This window comes from Bombus pascuorum, chromosome 4, assembly GCF_905332965.1.
Source record: "Bombus pascuorum chromosome 4, iyBomPasc1.1, whole genome shotgun sequence".
NCBI classification, from domain to species: domain Eukaryota; kingdom Metazoa; phylum Arthropoda; class Insecta; order Hymenoptera; family Apidae; genus Bombus; species Bombus pascuorum.
In genome coordinates, this window is record NC_083491.1 from 1,601,494 (window position 1) to 1,625,559 (window position 24,066).

Below are 24,066 nucleotides of genomic sequence, written 5' to 3' on the forward strand. Positions count from 1 at the left end.
ATAAATGTCGCGTGGCGAGCCACGGAAACTCGCCGACAGGTCGGCGCCACCGTACCGACGCTCGGTATACTAGTCTACATTTTTGGCGGCAGCCGCCCAGTCTAAGGTCCAATCTCCGAACCGAACGGTCGTCCGAAATACTTAGGTAAAAAAGGGCTAATTTCCAATCGACCACCGCACACCGGTCGACATAGTCGAGTTTATTCGCCAACTTTTTTTCATTCCACTTTCTTTTTCTTCCTTTTCTTCTACTTCGATTCTTCGTTCTCAGCTTGCCGGGAGAAAGAAAAGAAAACGAGAACAAGTTGATTTTGTTCGAGGATTTTAAACGATCGCGCGACGACTTATTTCATTGGTTCGAGGGAGAAAGAGACAAAGATCTGGACGTTAAGGGTGGGAAAGAGATAGATAAATCGTGAGTGCGACACTCTATCTGGCTGAACTGATCGAGGACGATACCAAGAGGAGCGATTCGTTCGAAGAGGAAAGATCGAGGATTCTCGTCCGCGTGTGTGCGCGCCAGTGTAAAACAGGGCGAAAAATAGGAGAGAACGCCTGACTGGACGTGGGCCTGCCTGCGCTTGTCCTTCTGCGTATATTTAGTAGGAATTCGCTCTTCCATTAACCTAGACTGCGCTGTTCTAGTACACTTACAAGCGAGTCTGCAAATAATTTTAGATTGTATCACTTTCGGTTCGTTTCATTCACACTGGTACGTGTGCTTTTTAACACTAATCGATGTTACTAACCCACGAGAACGAGAGGAACTAATTACACTGTGGACAAATTGACGTACACAGTGGTAATTAATCTTACGAGGCAGAAACGATCGAACCATGGGACCGTTTTATCGTGTCGATAAATTTCTAATTTCAATTTTTAGTAACGGAACAAAGAAATTAATGAAATTACATTTTTACGAACGATCGTTGAAGTCTCGTTGATAATAGAAAAAAATTATCTATTTGTCTGTTTACGCCTGATGTTTTGTACAATGATAATACATGCATGACGATGTTTGTACCAATCTATATATAGTAATAATCGTATCTACAATATTATAACGTTATATGTTTGCGCGTGATTTAATAACAACACAAAATATGTAAAATATATTTCATTGTCGATGTTTAAAAAACAAAAAAGGAATACTACGATATATAAGTAATGTTATATCGCAAGTACCGAAGAAAGAAAAACAGTGATATTATAACGAATGTTTCGTTGCAAAATTCTATAAATCGGTTCGATAGATTTAGACAATACGAATGACTCGGTGCGTTCAACGATCGATCGATCGAACGAGTCGTAAAGATACAGTCGCGAACACCACCGTCCTGAATCAAAGTTCTAATTTCGTGGAAGCACGTTTGCAATAGTTGGCGCGACTCGCGTCTCGGTTTCTCTGCTATCGCATACCAATTCGAGGCAGACCGATCGTTCGTTGCCGCGTGCTTCTCAAAATGTAGTGGAAACGTACAAGGCACAGACATCGATGCTCGAGGTTTCTCGTACGCGTGTGCCAATCATACAACCGAGAGAATTGTTTATAATAATTGGCAGCGATTTGTTTGGCAGTTATGTAACGCGCCGCGGCGTGCCTGTCGGGATAAAAATATCCGCGGGATGCCGCCAAGTCCGACGTGTCTGTTATAGCCGCTCCCTTTCTGTGGTTAAAACGCGAAACACTTTTTTTTTTAATATATATACGTTGCGATAAAAGTGCAAAATTTAGCAAATTTGATCCTTGCGGGAGCAAACAGATCATATAATTAGAATTCCATGTAATATTCACAAAATATCATTAATATTGTCCATTTGAATAGCAGACGTTCGTTGTACTGACCAAAATTTCGTTCTATCAAATGAAGTTGAGATAAATAGGATTTTACTATTACTATTGATATTCATAAACTGACACTGTCAATTGTCTAATAAATTAAGGACAATTATTTTTCGAACGCATATTTTTCAACCTATTTGGTACTATAGTACGACTATTTAGCATAGCTCTGTTCCTACAAATTCTAGGACAGTGTCGAAGCACGCGAAACACTTTTTTTTAAATATATATACGATGCGATAAAAGTGCAAAATTTAGCAAATTTGATTCTTGCGGGAGCAAACAGATCATATAATTAGAATTCCATGTAATATTCACAAAATATCATTAATATTGTCCATTTGAATAGCAGACGTTCGTTGTACTGACCGAAATTTCACTCTATCAAATGAAGTTGAGATAAATAGGATTTTACTATTACTATTGATATTCACAAACTGACACTGTCAATTGTCTAATAAATTAAGGACAATTATTTTTCAACCTATTTGGTACTATAGTACAACTATTTAGCATAGCTCTGTTCCTACAAATTCTAAGACAGTGTCGAAGCACGCGAAACAGTTTTTTTTAAATATATATACGATGCGATAAAAGTGCAAAATTTAGCAAATTTGATCCTTGCGGGAGCAAACAGATCATATAATTAGAATTCCATGTAATATTCACAAAATATCATTAATATTGTCCATTTGAATAGCAGACGTTCGTTGTACTGACCGAAAGTTCGTTCTATCAAATGAAGTTGAGATAAATAGGATTTTAGTATTAATATTGATATTCATAAACTGACACTGTCGATTGTCTAATAAATTAAGGACAATTATTTTTCAACCTATTTGGTACTATGGTACAACTACTTAGCATAACTCTGTTCCTACAAATTCTAGGACAGTGTCGAAGCACGCGAAACACTTTTCTCTCAGCGAACGTACGCATCATCTCGGTTGATCCACTTTCCGAGTGTCGTGTATTCCTCGCAGACAGAAGATAACGTGTTAATAAAGATCGCCACGCACTCTGATAGTTTTTGAAACGTTTTCAACGATCGTTTGTAGGAAATGATCGAATACTCGGAGTAGCTTAGGAACCTTTTGCTGGAGTAAACCTCGTTCTCATAGAAGATTATGGCTAATGGAAGTATTAGAGTTAGGATGTGAGAAAGCAAGTTATTTAAATGAATAATGACGTAGAAAATGTGCAGGATTGTAAGAATTTGTTCAGTGCTGACGTTAGAAAAAGAAGTTACGAGTAGCAATACACCGTGGTAAATTTTTGGGACGATGTAACGCGTATAAAATTATAAACGGCTAAAGTGACACGCTCCAGATTGCTCATTCTCTTAATATCATAGAATACGTCACAAGTGCCAAGAGGCGCCTCGCGCCGCTTGACGAGCTAAACTACGCGTCTGACCGAATTAAGGCGTCACTACTTTCGGCCACATCGGGCTAAATATAACGCCGCAAAAAGGCGACTTTCTAGCCGTGACAAAACTTCGATTCTCAATCAAAACAATTATAATCAACGTCCGTCATCTACGTTTCTCTGTTCCCCTCGTACCTATTAAATGCGCGCGATATAAATTGAATAAATTTTTAAACATGTCATATCGATAATCAACGTTATACCTTGCAAAGTTTATACGCTATACAAGTATTTTCTCCATAAGAGAATAACATACATTCTATATTGCAAAACATATAAATAAGTATCCGGGACTGAATTTTCTAATCCCGAAAAGTTTTTTTTTCGGTATGCCGATTATATAACAAGCACGAATTTCATCCCACAAGTTGAGGGTTAAATATACCGCGTTACTATCATCCTTGAAATGCCGTTTATTTTTTTTTAATATTGCAGAGCGTGGTCTTGAAATAAGAGAATTAAACACGTTTATCTCTCTGTTCGCTTTGCTTCATAGATAGGTACAATATTTATAAGCAAACTCTAATTTACTTCATGCTCATCACTCGCTTCGTATTTGTCATCATTTTTCGAATTTAACTTCTACAGGCGCGTAAAATGGTTTACTTTAGCACCAGATTTCGTTTGTCCGACCAATTGCACTCTGAATCTACTTACTACGTTCGTACGTATCTATACAGGTTTCTTCACTATTTTTTGTACAAATTTCACTGAGAATTTGTTATAAAAATTAATAGCGCTAAACGAATACTCTACTAAAAAAAATATATCAACGATACAAATGATTTCAAGCGAAGTGAGATTTCTCAATTAATTTTTCGTCGAAAATCGACAAAGTTTGGTATCTCCATCGAGCTAACGTTATTGATTTCTAGAGAGCTTCTCTGAACCTCGACTCGAGCAGCGTTAGAGGAAACTTTTGATGTGTCCAGACGTTTGATATTTTCTGGGTTAAATGGTTTCTAGCGTTTCACCGCAACGTGTCGAGCTGGCTGTCTTCGGTTGATAGTTAGAGTTTCAACATTGAAGGCCGATGTGCGAAAGTTTCCTTTGCCTCTGTTACATTCTCGCCTACCCTTCGTCGGATCACGCGAAACCGCCACATAGCTGAAAGAAGCACACTTGGAAAATTCGTTCTCTGGCAAGTTTTCAATGTGAACATAATTTCTGACGACGCCATTACGATCGCTAAATTCGCTTCCTGCTGATACTCCCGTTTAAAATTATACAACATCGCTGAAAGATTTTCTCAAAATTTTTCTCTAATTCTTGAATCACAATAATATCGGTAGAACAGAATTTTTAACAATGAAGTTTAAATATCGTTTTAGCGATGAAAATTCTTATTTACAATTTCTTTAGAAATATTTTTCTGTTGTTTAATAACAGTGAAATGTAACTTCTGTGATGGAACTTAATTTTTTAAATTCAACTTGTATACAGTACGCGGAAAGTAGTTGTTTTCGTGTTACAATTCCGTCGTCTGACTAATGACTGTCTGAATCTCCTTACATAGCGCATTGCATAAGAACTAGTTGATAGTACGAATTTATATATGTTAAACTTTTCAATAAGCGACCTATGTAAGTTCAACATAAATACCTCGATACTTAAAATAGCTGACCGCTTGTTCGCTATTTTACGACCGGTTCATTGTTCTATCTAAATGTTTCAATTGAAATATACATACAGCCTAAAATTAGCTACGACGTGACAAACCCTGTAACTATCTATTCTGTAATAAAACTAATTCGTAGGTAATACGAAACGCGAGACATTCTCATGAAGCGTTTTGAAAAGTGGCGACCTGTCTAGAGAATTCGTAGATCACAATTAAACCTTGAACACTCTTAACCGTGATACATTCTGACGCGATCGTTCTGGCAGGGAACAATGAAACAAAGAAGTAACAGGTGTCGGGGCACCTAACGCTATCAGCTGTCATCGACGTTGATCCACGTGTTTGGTCGGTAGTCTGGCATACGTCTCTGATTATTCAATTCCTAAAGGCCGTCATTTAAACTTGTATTACGCGTCCACGATGACGCACGGAAGTGGAACGCGCTGGGTGAGGACCTAACGCGGTTGTAAGCCAGCAAACGAAAAGTCACACCGTGAGCCGGCACGTATTTTCAGTTTTTGGACCTACGCCCCGGATGATTTGCTTGAACCCGTCTTGCTTATTTTTAACAGTCATCTAGATTGCACGCGTGTTCGTTGGATAGAAGAGTCGGGCAAAAGTTATGTCGAAGAATAAAAAGATAAATTCGATTCGTTGGTTAGTTGATATTTATAACCGGAATTTAACAAAAGTTCGAGTTATTAGTTAATTAGAGGTAATTAGCCTTACGACGAAAATGATAAAAGCTCGAGTATGAAAATTATTTGGAAGGATTTAGGGCGAGAAATGAGAACATGGGAACCTTTGAGGGAAATTCCAAACAAGCTCTCAGAAAACTTGCTCGTTCCTAAACTGTCGTCGTTATTATTAGAACGCTATATTTTTTATTTACCATACTTGCTAACATTCCGAACATTACGAACCATATAATACTCTGTTCATCTTGGACGTAACTAAAAAATTTCTGAATTGTAGAATCGTTCTTTTAAATCTCCGTTTCTTGCATATATAAACATTCTCCAACTATCAGAAATCTTCTCAAACAGGAAATTAATTCGAGCGAATTCGGAATACAAGGTATTTCATCTTCAACTCAGAATAATAATTTTCCTTGATATCCACCTTGCAGGTATATAAACCATCAAATGATCGAAACACTCTTAAGCAATAAACTTTTGAACGAGTCGAGACGATCTCGAACGGTTTGAACAAATAAATTCTCTAATTAGCCGCGCATGGAATCCTATGGACCGAAGGGTGGGCACGTGTTGTTTTATGGGTCATTATCGTCGTCGCGGGCATAAAGGAGCCCATTCCGATGGGGAAGGGGGGGAGGTTCGCGAAAATCGGTCAAAGTCAGCCAGAGACTCGTCGACTATGCTGCCTTCGCACAGCTTGGATGTCCACCTGTTTCCAACTAAAAACGGACCGGGGCCCGGGCAGCCTAAATATAGCGACCGCGAATCCGGGACTCTTACGTCACGACGCGACGCGACGCATCATTCTGCGTCCACGACCACCGAGCTTTTTCTTATTTTCCCTTTTCCATCCGCCACGAACGCGCTCATAGATGGTAGAAAGTATAGTACGATGGGAAGTGTTGATTTGATACTAGATTGTTGTGTAATATAATGATTAGATTGTAGGTGTTTATGCATTTATAGGAGATTTAAATATATTATGTAAAAATACCATACAAGATACCTTAAGGTCTTATTCGAACATCTAGAGAGCGAAATAAATTTCTGTCTAGGTTCATGACCTAAGTTTCTTTAATTACAGTCCAGTGATGAACGTCATTACCGTTCAATAAAATCGTGTTCCAGTCATATGAAAATCATAATTCATTTTTGTATACTTTTTTTCATCAGAAAGCTATCATTATTCACAATCTATTATTTCATTTACTGGTGAAAGCAAAACAGATTAAAATACAAAATATTATTATATACCTTCAAATTTGTGGTATGCAATAATAATCTACCAAAAAACGGAAATTGCACATACCTTTCTCTGATTGCATTCTGTAATCTGCAACACTGGCTCCATTGACGCAACCTGCAGAGACACCTGTTAGTACGATACAATATTATTCGTTGCTCTATTTTATCTTACGAAAATGAATTATATATACGTACGTACATACATACTAAGATACTTTCCGAATTACATCGTAGATGAATTTCTCATCATAAAGCATTTTAAATGACTATTAATTATGTATATATACATATATGTTTGTGGAAATACGACAAAGCAAGGTGTCGACTTTCGTTCGAAAGAAAAATACTCTCTACTTTCCAAATACATTAATTAACGTTAATTTTCTTATTCTCGTAATAATATTAAAGTTATTACCATTTAGAAAGCTTTATATTGAAATATACACAAATATTTAACGGTATAATACACATCATTGATATAAAGTTCCACTCAAGTGTAACAAAATTGCATACTATGAAATTTTCATTACAATTTTACTATATTTATATCTCTCGAGCAACAAGTATGTTAAAAAACAATTACCTTTGATAGATATTACTGATTTTGCGTATGATTTGTGCCGTTTGACCGTTAAAACTTGATTAACACACTACGAAAAATTGCACTTCACTTTTGTGGCCGAAGGGTCAAGCAACGTTTTAAATTCAGTGTTGCAAACTTCTGTGAAACAAATTTTCATACGCATAAATTTCAAAATTTTCAAATAACACAAATTATTATTCGATACTAAAATGTATTATATAATTCTTTTCTTCGGTAGAAAGAAGAATATTATAAATTTTCAATTTCTTACATTAATTTATTTCATTTGATACAGAGTCATACCTTAAGGTTGGTAACGATTATATTGTAAGATAAGTGGCGCCAACTTCTTCAAATTATGAATAGAATCACAGCAATAAAACATTTGTTTCTGAAACAACTTATAGTATTTAAATAACACAATAGCTAATTTATCTGTGAATTTTCACGTCTTTATGCAATTATATAGATCTCTCGTATCTAAATGTGTATCCCAAAATTTGTCAAATACAGATTTATTCCCTAATATATACCGAGAGCAAAAAAAGTATTTACATATTATTGTATTTAGTAATTATTATAGCATTTATCTTTTTTATACCAATTAAATAGGTCCAACTATAGAAAATTACTAAAGTATAGCAATAAGTTTTGTATCATTTAGTAACACTTTCGTACGACGACAAAAATTTGATACTCTGAAAATAAAACGTAGAACTGCTAAAATAAAAATATGTGCAAATAATTTTTGTAGCCACTGTAGATATAAATAATTCTCCAAATACCTGATCGTAATTCTTAATGGAGACGTTTCGATAAAGTACAGAAGCATTCATTAAGTTTCGACGTTCTATTCGATTACTACGTAGAAATACGTTCGGTGATTAACCAAACTATGCGATTACGAGGAAATTAACTCGGTCGCCAGAATCAGGCATTAATGGACGACCGTTGATTTAGATCACGTATTCCAAATTTATTTCCGATGACCTTCGATCGCTCTTGCCGAGAATGAAATAGGAATACATGCGAAAGCGTTCGGATGATCCAGGCCGAGTATGAAGTGCGCGCGTTTCTAAATTTAGCGGCACCATTGCGTCAACAAAAAGAAAAGCCGATGCTCCTGTTTGTGTCGCAGTCCTCGATTGGCTGATCCGAGGAATGCCGCAACCAATCGTAATACACGTAATACCATTCGCAAAACGGGACGAGTACGGGCTTTTCAAATACGAGCACCAAATTCGAGCTTTCGTATTTTATTCAATGAAACATTTCATTGATGTTTAACGTTTCTATCTAGATTGGGATTAGGTTATATATTATATCTAATATAATATTATACATAGGTATTATATTTACAAATATACATCTGGACATTGGTAGATATACTGTATACAGTAAAATTAAGAAAAAATAAGTTTATAAATTTTAAATTTTATTAAATATAAAACGTAATATGCTAATGTGATTTTCGTCTTGTCACTAGATGGCATTATGTGTTAATACCGAGTAGTATGTGTTAATACAAAGTGTTAATGAAATCTATTTTTTACTCCCAGTTTTAAATAGTAGTTGTAAATATATATAATTATAAAATCTGGTTTAACAAGAATGATGAAGAAATCGACCGCGAAAAATCGTGTCCGCTATACTTAGAAAGCGACAGGATGCCAACAAACACCTTTGCAAATTATCGTCCATAAGTTTCTTATTTTTAGCGCGTTTACTGTCTGCTAGCATTACAAGCCCTAAATTTGTTGCATTATTATCCTCGTACTTGTTAAATACTATCCCAGATACCAAACAGGGAAATTTTAACGTAAATATAATCTTAGCGAAGATATATTTTACGGCGCTGTCTTTTTTTTTTATGTATTTCAAATTTAGAAATTCCTTGTTGTTTATGAGATCGATTATACACATACCGTTGTGTTTACAAATTTCCGTGAAAACTGTATTTCTAAGAAATTGTAGTCTTCTATTTAAGTTTATCGCACTTTGATATTTCTAGCGATCTTATTGAGAAATATTATATATTCTAAACATTTGAAATTTGGCACGCTGAAGTATTTTAAATTTGAAATATCGAAGACGTCGTATTTTATAATTAACATGCGCTTACGCAATGTTTTTCTCTAACCTTAGACATTTATCGTAACCATTTTTATTCCGCAAATGATTAACTGACAAAAGAATACGTAGTGTTACATTAATTAAGGATTAATCTCTTTCAGAAATTACATTATCGCTAACATACAAGATTTATGCCAGCGAAGAGCAATTCCTATATCGAATCTGAATCACAATCGTCGATCTTTCCTTCCTGACGCGGACAAATTAGATCATCGGATATCTTCACGCGTTGGATTATAAAAACGCAAAAAGTAATTTACGTTCGTTTATTTCAGCGAACGAGTGTGGTTAGCAGTTCAGTAGAGCGGCAAAATGGACGCGCGCTTTAGAAGCAATCTCGACATGATCGGGCGCAACGAGCCTATCACAAGGAAGGCCAAATTCTGGCAGAGTTACGTTCGAGCCTTAAAAGGTACTCCTTCGTGCATTACTTGGAATTAAGGAATTTAACGCGAACAGACTTTAACTCGAAAGTTTATTCGCTTTCTATTTAAACTCGATCGCTGCTGGAAAAAGTTAGTTTCTCCTCTATCAGCTTTATGTATATTTAATTTTTATAATATCGAATTCCTTCTGAACGAAATCTTAGTTGCTTTAATTTCTTTCGCGCTTCTTATTCTCTTCTCACCTTTTTCAAACGAAATCACGTAACTTCCAAATTTTGTAATAATTGAGAGATTTTTTAAGGAAGTACGTTTGTCGCAATTTGTCTTGTACAATACTTTTGGTATCGGTGTTTACAGAGGTGTTAACATCCTATATAACTATTACTGTTTACAGGCACCGACGATATGAGAGCCCCTGAACACACGCACAGACCTCGCAGCATTTTCCGTTCAGATTATCCTGAGCTATCCACCTCGTGGCCATTTGGAAAGTCTATCTTTGAAACCCCCATCCATGCGGCTGATCGCATCAACGTTCCTGGATACAGGTAAGATTTCTTGGAGTACCTTTGAAACTCGTTAACTAACAATATTTCAATCGATGCTTAAGAATCGATACTTCGTTGAAACTTTGATAACATAAATAATTTAATTAGGTAGGCAGGCCACTCGTGCGATAAAAGATAAAAGAAAGATCATCTTAACGTATCTTTCATAATAAGACTGCTATACAATACATGGTCAAACGTAGTGACGAACATTTTTATAGAATAACCTTATGGAATGTTGCAAAATCTCAAAGTCGATGTAAAAGATGATTGTTTTCTGTTATTTATACACTTGAGCAACGACAAAATGATGGACTATGTTCTTACAATCTGGCAATAGCTTTAATTATCTTGAATAATATTATTTATCATCTTAAATAATAAGACGAAGCAAACTTTTTTTTTATTAAAGTAAACGTTATTCCCTGAAGGTACCTGCCCGTCCACCGTGAGATCTACGGTTACACACCGAGGCAGATCTACCCGCATCAATACAAACCTGTAGAACGCTTCATCCCCGGTACGTACTAAAGAACTCTGAGCAAAAGTCCAAACCAAAGAGAGTGAACGACGTCGTAAAACCAAATCAAAAAAGTAATTATAAAAACCACAGAAAAGATCAGACAGAAAGAATCGAGAAAGAAAAAGAAGCGCGAAACGAAACGAAAAGAGAAGTTTGGAAAGTTTAAACGTTGTTGTAAACACGCGACTCGAACGTTCACGAACGAGAGATAAAATATAATTATAAAAATTCTAGTGCCAAAAAGTAAAAAAAAGAAAAAAAGAACGGAAACGACAAAAAAATACGAATGAAAGCAAAAAAGACCTGAGTGAGAACGAAAAAGAGAATGAACGAAGAAACGCATGAGAATGTGGAACGAAAGCATTATCGTCGTTGAATCCAATTAATTAATTAATTATAACCGCTCGTTCTCGGAGTTTTCTTCCTTTAGTTGATAATTCTTGTCAAAGTTCTTGTCAGTAATTTGTAACCAGGTGCTTTTGGCTTCTGCCTGTTGGATAGACGAGTAAGTTAAGATAAAAGTTAAAACTTTGAAAATCGAAAATAAATAAACGAACGAAAAGGAAGGCTGTAAAGACACGTTAACTTTGTCGGAGGTGTAAATATTCGGCGGTCCGCGAATATTTCTCTCCAAGGCCTTTCTCAGAAGCCAGAAACGCCATCCTGGAGGATCCGTCTCGTATCCTTATGAAAAGAGCCCTCCACCTTTGCCTGCACTCCATCGTGACTAAAAAAGAAACGAAGTGAAAATGAGTAAAAAGCGAAGCAAGGCAACTGAAAATATACATATATGGGATGCTCCCAATCCTTCGAAAAAAGAAAAAAAATACCTTTGTATTGTTATGTGTCATCCCCATCCGACGTGTGAAATGCGTATGCACTCTTGGACACGTACGTGTTTTGAATTTTTTCGAATCGTATTTAATTCACCTCGAGTTCATATTTTATCTACGTGTCTCGATACCTTTTCTCTTCACGTACACACAACCATGCCATAATATGTGTAATACTAATTTACTCTACTCCGTACACTTTGTATCTAAGTTATTATACTTATAATGTCGCTATACGAAAACATGCATCTATACATACGTATAAAAATATATATATATATATAATTATGTTAAATATGCCTCAAGACTTGTTTGCCTCGCGATTATACGATTCATTTTTCTTTTTCTTTTACGCCTTTTGAAATAGAACGCGTAATGATTTTTCTGTTTTTAATAAAAGGAAAATAAAAGAACAATTCGATTATATGTGACTGAGGAGCAGCTTGACATCCACTGATGACCGACGCTGCCATTGGTGTTCGCTGGTGTTCAATTAATTACAATAATTATCTTTGCATCAGAGATGGGCTAGAAATGATTTTGGTAACTAATTAACGATTAACTCGGTCGTGGTGATAGACATGTTTGTTAGAGACTTATGTACTATTCGAGCGTAGATAGCATCTGATCGAAGATCGTAGTATCGATATAACAGATATAATTTTCGCATCGCACGTTTAATCGCCAACGTAACCGCGTTGTTGCATCTCTTCGTGACTAAATAAATAATAATACGATACATACGTTTGCAATTGAATAATCAGTGAATAATCAATTTTAATAGAGAGATAGCAATACATCTATCCAACGAATAGGTGTGCTATAGTCTGTCAAAAATTAATTGGCCACTCAAGGCTGCTTCGCAGCACCAGAAATAGCACGTGTCGGCACTAACGCGTGTTTCTTTCGCGTAATTACGCAGCTATACTATAAAAGAATAGCTATACTATATAACTACTATATCGGAACGAAATAAAAATTCTTAAATATGCAAATATGTAATAACCTGACAATAGCTCAAACGATAATTGCTTTCGGTAACAGAAACTAGATACGTAATGGGGTTTGATTATCGAATGGCCTTGAGCGATTAATTAATTTTCGTCAGACTGCAGATAGTCTACGTATACGGTTCTCGGTAACGATAGCGATAATAAACTAAACTGTAAATAGTCAGCAAACATAATGCCCATCTCTATTTTGGAAAAAACTACAAATTTAAACAAAAGCGTGGAGATATTAAAACAAACTAAACGTAGATGGTATCGACGTATACTAAGCGATAGCTCGACCGAAGCAGCACAAAACCGTGAATTAACAATAAGATTAATATAATTAATACCATTAATACGATTGTCCGTTAAAAATCGGTGGATGTCTCTCGTGTTGTTCGATGTCGTCAACAATGGAAGTGTCGATGGATGGAAATGGCGACGATCAACGACCGAACGACTGACAGAAACGTGGCCAGGCATCATGGATCATCGTTCATCGTTCATCGATCACACGGCTCACTGATCTCTTACGTTCATACGTTTTGTTCTCCATGCCTCTTGCGTCGTCCGAGAAAACGAAACCACCATCGTCATAATCATCATCCACGTTGCTCGCCGTTGTCCAGATAAACGAGATAATATCTGCGAGCTAAGCAACCACCCGTTAAAAGGGAACAAACGAATTGCATGCAGCTCTATTCCTAATTTCTTTCCAGGCACTAGACCCAACAAGTGGCTTTTACTCAATCGCATCGTCGATTTGAGCGACCTTAGGCGACAACAAATTGCACGACACTGGCAGACTAGAGAAACTAAACAGCGAAACACGCTAACTACAAAAGTGCGACTTCGTCATTGCATACGAAGAAAGGATACTGACATCTTGCGCGATACTAACCTACTCTAAACTATAACCCGATACGCTCCCAATAACTGTGATTGGCGATTAATATCATGAACTTGGTAACGTTACAGTGAAGTGTGATGTTGATAAAAATTGCAAGTTTGTTTATTATCGTTCTATTTTGATTATTATCGATGATCTTCGCCTTAGGAGAAATAGACGCGATAGAAGAATATTTGACTTAATATATCGAGTGTATCGAGCGTTCGTACAACTGTAACTGCCACAGATCAAGATATTAATTGTCGAGACATTAAGAAGTAACCTCTGACATTTGCTTAACGGTACACGAATAATATCGTCCTTATCCTAGAATTAACATTAGTATCTCCAAGTGATTAAACTGGTGATTGTTTGTTTCGAGTGGTACACTATCAACCAAAGGTACTTACCTACGTATTCTTTACGCTTTACCATTCGATCGATAAAAAAAATCCCTATATAAAATTACTTTTACGCGTGACCCTTCGTTTACTAGAATTAATAACCAAATAAGAACAAGGTGATTACACGTACGAAGTATTCTCACCAAATTCTTATTTTCCATAATTCTATAATTCTATTTTTCCCCGGTAGAGCTTCTAAAATCAATTTCGCACTTTTCGTACGGTGAGCACGAATCGTACACAAAAATCAAATCCAAGTATGCAGTTGTGTATGGTAATCGGCTGGAATCATGCAAAGCGTACTTAACGTACTAATAATACGCCCGCGTCACGTTTTTATCCCATTTCCCTCATCGACACGAAAACGAAAGAAAGAAACGAAAGCAACGATTTCACACATGCGCACGTGCCTGGATTTCTCTCCATCGATGTGTTCAGACGATCGTCGAGAGAATGTCACGACTACCCACGGTTCTCGAAAGCATGGGGAAGGAAATATGATCGAAGCCATCGTGAAACAGTGGCCAATGCGACGGATCGAGAATACGAATCGCTTTGTAATAAGCACGAGAAAGCTGCTACACACTGTATATGCATATGAAATTTCCAATAAACTCAAGTGACTCAACGAACGAACGTTTTTTTGGCTAATAATTTTTCAGCGATCGTTTTTTACTTCTCAAGATGCGGCATATTTTTGTTTTTTCGAGAACAGCTACTCTTGAGAAAAATTTCATTTTCTCGATGTTATCGATTTTATGCTACTTCGAGACAATTTTTCTAACTATACGCGGACGAATATTTTTTCAAATGCGATATTTTCGTTGCGTTTCGCCAGGAGCGTTGCCCTCGCCAACGCCATTTTTGATTTTTTAATTTTCGCTGTGTAATCGAAGGAACTTTTTGTCTTTTCACTTTTGTCCACGACGGCAAACGATATTTAGGACGTGTTAACTCTTGCAGCTGAGGTGGAGGTCGCAGTTTGATTACACTAATCTGGATCGATAAGAACGAGAGATGAATTAAAGAACAAAAATAAAAGAACGATTTGGATAGGTAATCGGAAGAAAAATATAGAAAGGAAGAGCGTACGACGGCGATTCGATCGTAATAATTGTGGTAGAAGGCTGAATTCATCAGAGAAAAAATAGTCGTGAGACTTATAAATAGAAGAAAAATGAAAAAAAGGAAAGCAAATGAAGTGAATAAAAGGAAATTCAATATGGCCGCCAAACTTGAAAAAGCTGGAAATTTTCTCTCGACGCTTGCGCGTTCTAATTTCTTACCATTGATCTGTTCGATCCAATATCGTCACTTATCTCCATTCGTTATTCAATTTCTTAATTTTTATATTCGTTGTTATTATATTATCATAAACGAGGACAAAATGGAGAAAAGAATCGAATATAGGAGATACATGGACGATGTGGAGCAATTGACCCAAACACTCCAATTAATATATGCTTTACTACGCACGCGTATTCGAAGTATTCTTTTCCTCCGACTAACAAGCGATAATTAATTTCAGCTAGATCCAAAAATTTCTATCTTTTTCAGGAGATGGCATGTACTTTTTTCTTCTCTCTCGATCCGATCCCTCCAACCCCAACCTTTTACCTGCTTATCAATTATAATACCGAGTTGGTGGAAAAGTAACGTTCACCTTTGATAGCGCTAAAAGGAACAATTTCGAATAGTCACGACCTTACGATAAATAATGTAACGGATTCTAAATATTATAGTAAATACCATTGCATTGTTTAATCTTTACTAAAAATTGCGTAGATGGAAAAGATTTGTACGAAAATTTCATCGACCTAGTCTTTGGTCCAAGTTGCAACGGTGTACGTATCTATTCAACGAATTAATGGAAATGTTAATTTAGAAAAATTGCAACAAAAAATCACACCTATCGATAAGTCGAAGAATAAAAATAGAAAAGAGTTAACGATGGATTTGTACCGAAAGCAACTCAAATAATGCAGCAGAAATTAAGATAGAATAAAATCATAGAAACAATGAAATTGCGTAGCAATCGCTTTGCTCTTCGTTACTTGTCCACCAACCAAATATAATTATAATTCTTTCCTTCGACAGTGACGCATTGATTAACCTGATTAAAGTAATTTTCGAACCAATAGAATCGTAGCAGTAGGTAGATAGCGATATAGATTGTGTAGAAAAACTCTGTAGAAAAACCCTGTAGAAAAGACCTGTGTTTCGTGCAGTCTTGATGATGGCCACGAGTTCGTAACGATTAACAGGAATAACTTGTACTTCGCGGCGAATTTCTAAGTGTATTGCGATTCATTGAGCGACCGGCGAGCAGTGTAAAAAATGAGATAAGAAAGTTTTTAGAAAATATCTGATCGCTCTTTTTTCCTCTCCGCTTTTGGAGAGTACGATGCGATTTTTTGAGGCGGTATTTTTCACCCCCACCAGGTTAGTATACTTTTTTACACGTTACGTGGCGTCGTGTTACATTTCATTTCTTTCTTTATTTTTTTTTTCTTTTTTTGTGAGAGCGGCTCGAATGTTTCGTTTTTCTCTTTTAGAAGGAAAGAATCGTGCTTCGATAAGCTTTTATCATATACATCTACGGCTTGCTACGGATAGGTGAAACACGCACGGCTTTGGAAGAACACCCAAAAAACGGGGACAAAACCCTTGTGAACCTTAACTCGCATTTTTGCCCTCCCATTTATTCGTTTTTATCGGATTAGCAGCGAACGGGACACCGATGCGTTAATTAAGCTTGTTACTATGTTATTAGCATAGGGTGTTTTAGGTAAAGAGTCAAATATATTATACGGTAATGAAAGGAGTCGAATGTAACTCAAATGTTACTTGATCTTTCCCGTATAATTTATTTTTTATTGTTTTCACTCTATTTTAACTATTTCACTGCAACATATTAAAAGGAAGCTTAACAATAAACAAGTATTAGATAAACGACAGCGATATGTACATATGGTACGTATGGTATGGAATAATTATTATATCAAATTGTGTTATATTCTTCCTAAAACACCACTGCGTCTTTTATCAAAGCCACGTACCAACAGTGCATGACACGTAACAAAAACGATGCTACTAACAAGAGAAACATCTTTCTTTAAAGAATATGTAGATGCTGAAAGCTAAAGTACTAAAGCAGAGAAAATGAAACGCAAATAAATAATAGTTGGGCAGATTCCGGCCAGATTCGCGACGAAATCAAACCGATGGTACGCACGGTTTTTCACATTAGGTGTCATTTGTCATACGTAGATTGTAGCACACGATAAACACATAAAACGATTCATCGGAGAAAGACAATTTGAGAAGATGAATCTCAAGCCTCTCAATAGTTTAGTGACATGTTGTTTATGTGGACTTGTTACGTTTCTTCATTCTTTTTTTTCTATAGAATATCATCGGTCCTTCTCGATGGAATATTAATCCTCCTCGAGTAAAAAAATGGATTCCATTGTTTGATCAACGATTCGAACGAATTTAATCGTTATTTTAACATTTTATTAAACTGTTTCGATGCCCAGTCTATAAAAAAAAAGCAATCAGTAATATGATACAATAAAAATTGTTTTGTGCAATATTAAAAAAAATGATCTTCCAATTTGCTAAATATTAAACGTTAAAAAATATTCTACACCGGTATAGAAAGTTCTTCCTCAAAAAAATTATTACCATCGGTCACAGATGTATAAGATGTTTTAATCCATTTTTTGGACATCTTCTTTAACAACGACAAAATGAACTAAATATTTACTTCGTACGGATCGCCTTAATATCTTTAATTATCTGTGTATCCATTCTTTACTCGAAGGAATCTGCAAGCCTGTAACAAAAAGTTGAATTCGATTTACGATAAATCTGATTCGACCTTTTGCTTGTATTTTATATACATATTGAGTTCACGAGAGCATTTTTTACATGCAAAGTAACAAGGCAAATCAAGTGGGGAGAAAATTAATAACTCCTCAAACGTTCAAATAAGATACGAATAATTCTTCGTTAAACTTGATTCGTCGAAAGATTTTCAGTAGAAAGAAGAACGCTCTCGTCACCTCACTGTCGTTTGTTTGATCATGCAACGTCGAGAAATTCGCGCCTCGTCATCGATTACCCACGGGACAAATCAATATCTCGTGTAACGGTCGGGCGCGTTAAAAGTTCGGGTCACGTAATGCTGCGATTTGTTGAATTCTCGATGTTGCATAACTCTATCGATTGCATTCCTGTATAGGTCGAACCCTACAAACTGGTTGAAATAAATAAGAAAGACAGGAAAAGATTACATAAGCGAAAACCAAAAAAAAAAAAAAAAAATAATCCAAATTCGCAAGATATAAGGGAAGCAAAATACATTAAAGCATAGAGTACATTCTAACTATGATGATAATTTCTAGTCTGTAAAATCGCAACAGTAAAAAAAAAGAAGCAAATTCTATCAGAAGAATGACATAAACCGTATATAACTATTTTTAAAAGTAAATTTTTCCACTAGCTAGATACATGAGAAAGCTAAATTTATAATGAAAAGATATCCACTGTCGATTTACAGCTATAGATTCCGAATAATATACGAAGCCTAATAATAAACAGAAAACTTCTCATGTATTTCGCGTATGCTTGTTCCCTTGTTGATGCCGGATAAAATTACCGATGTGCTTGTGATTAATTATTTTGACCGAGTATCAAAAGATTCAGGGTCGGGAGGGGAGAGACCGTCAGGAATGCACGAAACATTGTGCAAATTTTTGTTTCATTGCCATAAATATCACGATACAGCGAAACCGTTCGACCCTGAGAAAGCTTGGTCCGATCATCTGAACCGCTTGGCAGACATCGACAGGCTGTATCCGAGCAAATCACCTTTGTTGGCTCGGCATATTAGCCCTCCTCTCAGTACGAAACGATTGTTCGATATCCACGGTGAGTACTTCTCGTTGCTCGCATTTCACTTCCTCTTTTCTAAACGAGTTTCTTCTTTGAGCATCGCGTCTCAACTCAGAACTCGAGAAAATAAGTGTATTTGACGTAACGAATTTACCGTCAGTGTGATTAATAGCGAAGAAGATTCTAAGGAAGATCGACGAGTCGTTGTTGTATCGAGTTGCTGTCTCTTTATGACATTTTATCGGGCACTTACGTCAACACCGTTACTTCGAATACGAAGATTTGTAAGTGGTGCGAACTTTAATGGCGTCATAATGTTGGAAAGATCTTTAGAAATTGCACGACCATGATTTAGTGCAGTAGTTCCGGACATTAAAAGTGCAAAGAGTTATTACTTTCTGCTAAAACCTAAAACACATTCTTTTATTTTTCATATTCTCGTTTATTTCAAATTCCGAGTAACAGATTCTATCTAAACTGAAGTTCAAAACGCTACCTGAAAGCTCGTACGTTCCATCGAACAACCAACGACTCGCAACTTGCAATTTTTACTTTTTCATTGAAAACGCCGACGTTTCTTCCTCTTCGCAATTTTCCACTCAAGTAACGCGAGTGTGATTCGTTAAAATTGCAAACTGCAAAATATACGATATCAAACATCAAAGAAAATCCAGAAGGAACCTGTGAACGAATATCATTTTTAATTTCAGGTAACTTGGTGACCGATTACGATTACTTACCATCCTTCCCCTCGTTGTTACGCAAGAAGCCTTTGTTCGATCTTCTGGAGCCATCACCAATGGCACCGATCAGTGCCTTCACCAGAGACCCATGGTGGTACCCAAGCTTTGCTCCCTATATTCCCAACTATGCTGCGAGAGTTACCCCGTTTTATCTGAGGGACAGTTACCTTAGTCCTGTTAAACGTAGCTATCTGTGGAGCCGACATCCGATCAGGCCTTTCGGTACGTAATCGCTTTATCTTTTTATTGGCGATGCTTTCACGAACAAACGACCGCTCCTTGTCTGAGAAAGTATTTGCAAAAACACCGTAGTACAGGTGTAGGTCTAGTACAGCTTGATACACTTCTTGGTTATTAAAGTAGTTCGTTTGTTTCAACTACTTACTTGAGAACTTCATCCTGTGAGAGATAATAATTAGACTGCGGGCGTGTTTATACAAATTTGTATTTTTATGAATATAATCGAAGAAGTGGAAGTTATGTAGGGATTTGTTTTACTCTCTGAATACTGCAACGAGTACTTTGGATACTTTATTTGAATATTTTCTGATTTCTTTAATTTTTTTTTTTTTGATGTTAAAGTATTCGTTCCTCTTCTTATTTCGCTATTTTATTGGATTTATATCATTTCATACCTCAAGGTAGATGCCTCACTCTGTCGAAAGAAATAAACGTTTAATAAGTAGGTAATAATTTCATGGAAATTATATTTTGAATACTTCTGTTTTGAATAAGTGGCGAAATTTTCTCAGATAAAGAGCGAAGAACGGTTGAAAGTAATTTAGGATACCGCAATATATTTTAAGAATTCTTTTTAATTAAATCAGAGTCGCGTTAAGGAAAATATCATTATTTTTTTCTTTCCAAAGACGTTTCAATCATTTCTTAATTAAAAAAAAAAGAATCAAATAAAAAACCATGAATTAAATCCTTGCTAATCTCTCTAGAGTTTGCGTTTAAATCAATCGGAAGGAAATTTGCCTGAAGATGCTAATTAGTAGATACGATGCAATAAATTGCAGAATAAAAAGAAACTACTTAAATTAAACAGGTTTAACAATTCAGCAGTATCCCTGTTTATTGCAAAATCGAGGAAAAGTACCAAAATCTAAATAAACAAGGCTGTTCAAAAATTCCTAGACAGTTAGGATTTAGCTTGAAAGCAAAATACAATAGGAAACAAAAGCGACACAGCTTAAACAGGGAAACAAGATTCAAACGATAGTCTACAAATTTTTGCACGTTACTGTACCTTTTCACGGTAAAGGAACACGTAATGTAGTTATCAATTATTTATGATATCGATGTGTTATCAACGTTGAATTATTTACAGAATCTTAAATCATTCCGAGTGAAAATTTCTTTCCGCGACATTCGATCGAGTGCTTAGTTACGTAACATTATAAAATGGGATTACGTCTGGCATTATCTGACCGATTGTTTACCATTTGGCTCGAGTACAGATACGGTTGCTTCAAAGGATAAACCGCAAAATTCATGGCGACACGCGCCAGACGCCAACTTCCGGATTCGAGCCAAGTACATACGTACATATTCCTTTCTCTTGGCAGACTCTAGTCAATTATTTAACGATTACATCTACGCTTTGCATTCTATTAAAACATCATTATTCAACTCTGTCGCTGCATTCGCAAATCGGACAGTCGATATCGCATAAAAGATTTATTACTGGAAACTTGTTGAAGGTGGTTTAAAGAACAATGGATTGTATGAACCCAATGGAATCCATGATAGGTTGCAATGATCTGAATTAAGAATCGAGTATCACATGCTCTGGTTGACTTTTTATGGTTTATTAAGTTTTGTAATTTTTAGAAAAAAAGAGAAATATTAATAAAAAATTGTAATAACTTGAAACTTACTTATAGAAAAGCAAATTATATACGCGTTATTAAATTGCAAGACGCTCGGGTCAATAAACAGCCTGTTCTTTTTATAATAAAGGCAAGAGCGTTATGGTGAAACTAATACTTCCGGTACTCGCACGATTCAAATGTCAGGGTAATAATATCGTCATCAAAGAGGCGATATCTTCTTTGATCGTTCAATTCCCGTGCACTACTTCTTCAACAGCGTAACGATTCGATTATTACTGAAAAAAAAATTTCATTAAAAAAATTTAATACGGAAATATTTCATAAGCTTAGAACCAAGAAACTTTTATTCAATTTTTACTAATTTTTCAAAATTACTTCCTAACAAGTAATAAAATTACTTTCTAATAGTTTGATACTTTCCAACTTGTTAATATCGATATCTAAATTAACGAAAGGAGTATTTGAAGCAATCAAATTCAAATATTTATTCTCGTGTATCAACGAAACGAGCAACTTGCGTGACGATAGGAATATTTAATTTAGCTTAAATCACTGGCAGAAACTGGAAACTGTTGGAAATGGCACTGTGCAACTGTTGCTGACTTTGCAGCATCGTTTGACCTGGCAAAGGTTTCACATTGATGCGAAGCCATTCGCTCGCTAGATTTTCTCAACGTTATATTGTCACGTGAACATGAGCCTCGATCGACCGCTATTTCCGTGGAGGATACGTAACTATTCGTATAAAAACTATCGATGCTAATTAATTAATCGCTTCAAACGTTCGTATAGATAACGTAAAGAAAATCGATAAGGAAGGTTGCATTCGAAAATTCAGCAAAAAGTGTATAAAGATTCAAAAGCAATTGGGTAAAGTATTGGATAAAATTTAGTAACGGAAAAAAGAAAGGAAATAAAACAGAACGATAGTAAGAAAACAGCTAGAAGAAAAGACTTGTTAGTGAACGAAAGTGATATGCAACTCGAATATATCTGTTGTATTTCAGGAGACTTATACTACTATTATTCGAAGCCAGTTCCACGATTTCACTTTACCAGCCCGTGGTATAATAAACGTACCACACATTAAGAAACAAAGTGAGCGATAAGATTAAAATGTGGCCAAGTGTTTTGCATCCTGTTACCCTTACACGTTAATTCTGTGAACAAATAATAATCAGATGGAACGAATCACGTCACGCTGCTGTACATATTTCTGGCTACGATGAGATTTATTTATCAATTAACACGCAGCTAAACGTAACAAACGTAACACGAACGAAAATGAAACGAGTCTTAAACGAAGTTTAGAATCATTATTATAGCTCGTGTTACCTGGGCTGTTCGAGCGAATGAGACCGAGATACATATATCGAACCTAACCGTGTCATCATAAAATCATATAAAATCACTCACCATGTTTACAGTACGAAACAATTCATGCAATTAAAACAAAAAGTTATAGAAAACGAAGAATTGTTGCCAAACAGTGTCACACATCTTGTCTGTAATTTTGTACGTGACTTATGTGCCTGGATTTACAACGTCCCCTCTAATAGGTTATTTTTATTTGAAATACGCTCCTCTTTGTACATTTCACTCGACTAATATGCATATCAATATACAATTGTATACGTATCGACGGAATATCGAAACATCTGCAAACAGAAACTCCCGGAGTAAGGTAATAACGATAAACGGACCTTTGTTCACGATTTTTCAACAGTTACTCGTTTCCACAGACTCGTCGATAGTTTGTGTTTGCAGAGAATTTCAGATTTTTTAACACATCAGCTTTAGATGACCCGCGAGATATCGACGGACACCGGAAACACGATCCGTGTCGAAAACATTTTTTTTACCGTGTAAAGATATTCCTTTCCCTCCTCTGTTAAAAGATACTCTAATTTTTACTACGTACGTGTATGTGTATATATACCTACTCTGTTATCCTAGCGTTACGCTTTGAGAGGTCTAACGAAAATACCGTATTACATGTTTTCACGGATTTGAAAAGATTCAATACTGGAGGACGTATATTTAAGCGATTAGAACTCTCGAAGCAACGTTCACCTTGTTCTAGATATATATATATATATATATTTGTGCCTGATCCATCGATCGATCTTTTTGCAGCTCACGTCTACTGATGACTGTGCCGCCCCGCATGGAACGCGTGATACGAAAATAAACGATGGAAAAAGCCAAATAAAGTCTCGAAAAAAGTTAACATAAAAAAAAAAGACAAAAAAAAGAAAGATGTGAAAGAGTATTTACATCGTATCCTATAAGCAACCATTCGATACCTATTTGCCTGATTATCTCTTTTCTCACAGTACGTATCATCGTCCATGGAGTTCTATTTATTAACGTTTCTCATCACCATGGTTTATTGTACTATTCGTTCGTGCTGTCTACGAATAAAATAAACACTGCCTAAATTTTACTACAAATCTCCTT

General features: G+C 35.9%; 1 protein-coding gene and 1 long non-coding RNA gene across 4 annotated transcripts; one reads left to right on the forward strand and one right to left on the reverse strand.

The window, feature by feature from the left end:
- Positions 1–24,052, forward strand: LOC132905924 (uncharacterized). Of its 3 annotated transcripts, none has more exons than XM_060957674.1 (8): positions 1–145; positions 9,827–9,963; positions 10,332–10,485; positions 10,917–11,005; positions 18,918–19,061; positions 19,736–19,990; positions 22,614–22,704; positions 23,743–24,052. In XM_060957674.1, the coding sequence occupies exons 2-7, from the start codon at positions 9,864–9,866 to the stop codon at positions 22,694–22,696; spliced, it is 825 nt and encodes a 274-aa protein (XP_060813657.1). In that variant the 5' UTR covers positions 1–145; positions 9,827–9,863; the 3' UTR covers positions 22,697–22,704; positions 23,743–24,052. The 3 variants fall into 3 exon arrangements, with proteins under 3 accessions (XP_060813657.1, XP_060813659.1, XP_060813658.1); XM_060957675.1 differs by lacking the exon at positions 1–145 and adding an exon at positions 240–415; XM_060957676.1 differs by lacking the exon at positions 22,614–22,704.
- LOC132905939 (uncharacterized) lies at positions 8,833–13,746 on the reverse strand. Its single transcript, XR_009657889.1, has 2 exons — positions 13,184–13,746; positions 8,833–11,735 (listed from the first exon to the last, which is right to left on the reverse strand). It is a non-coding gene; the product is annotated as an uncharacterized LOC132905939 (long non-coding RNA).
- Positions 24,053–24,066: the final 14 nt, after the last annotated feature.

Bases quoted from the DNA above. Each gene is read 5' to 3' on its own strand.
- LOC132905924 (XM_060957674.1), top strand. From the start codon at position 9,864: ATGGACGCGCGCTTTAGAAGCAATCTCGACATGATCGGGCGCAACGAG. The intron at 10,486-10,916 runs GTAAGATTTCTT...TATTCCCTGAAG, and splicing joins ATCAACGTTCCTGGATACAG to GTACCTGCCCGTCCACCGTG. The intron at 19,062-19,735 runs GTGAGTACTTCT...TTTTAATTTCAG, and splicing joins ACGATTGTTCGATATCCACG to GTAACTTGGTGACCGATTAC.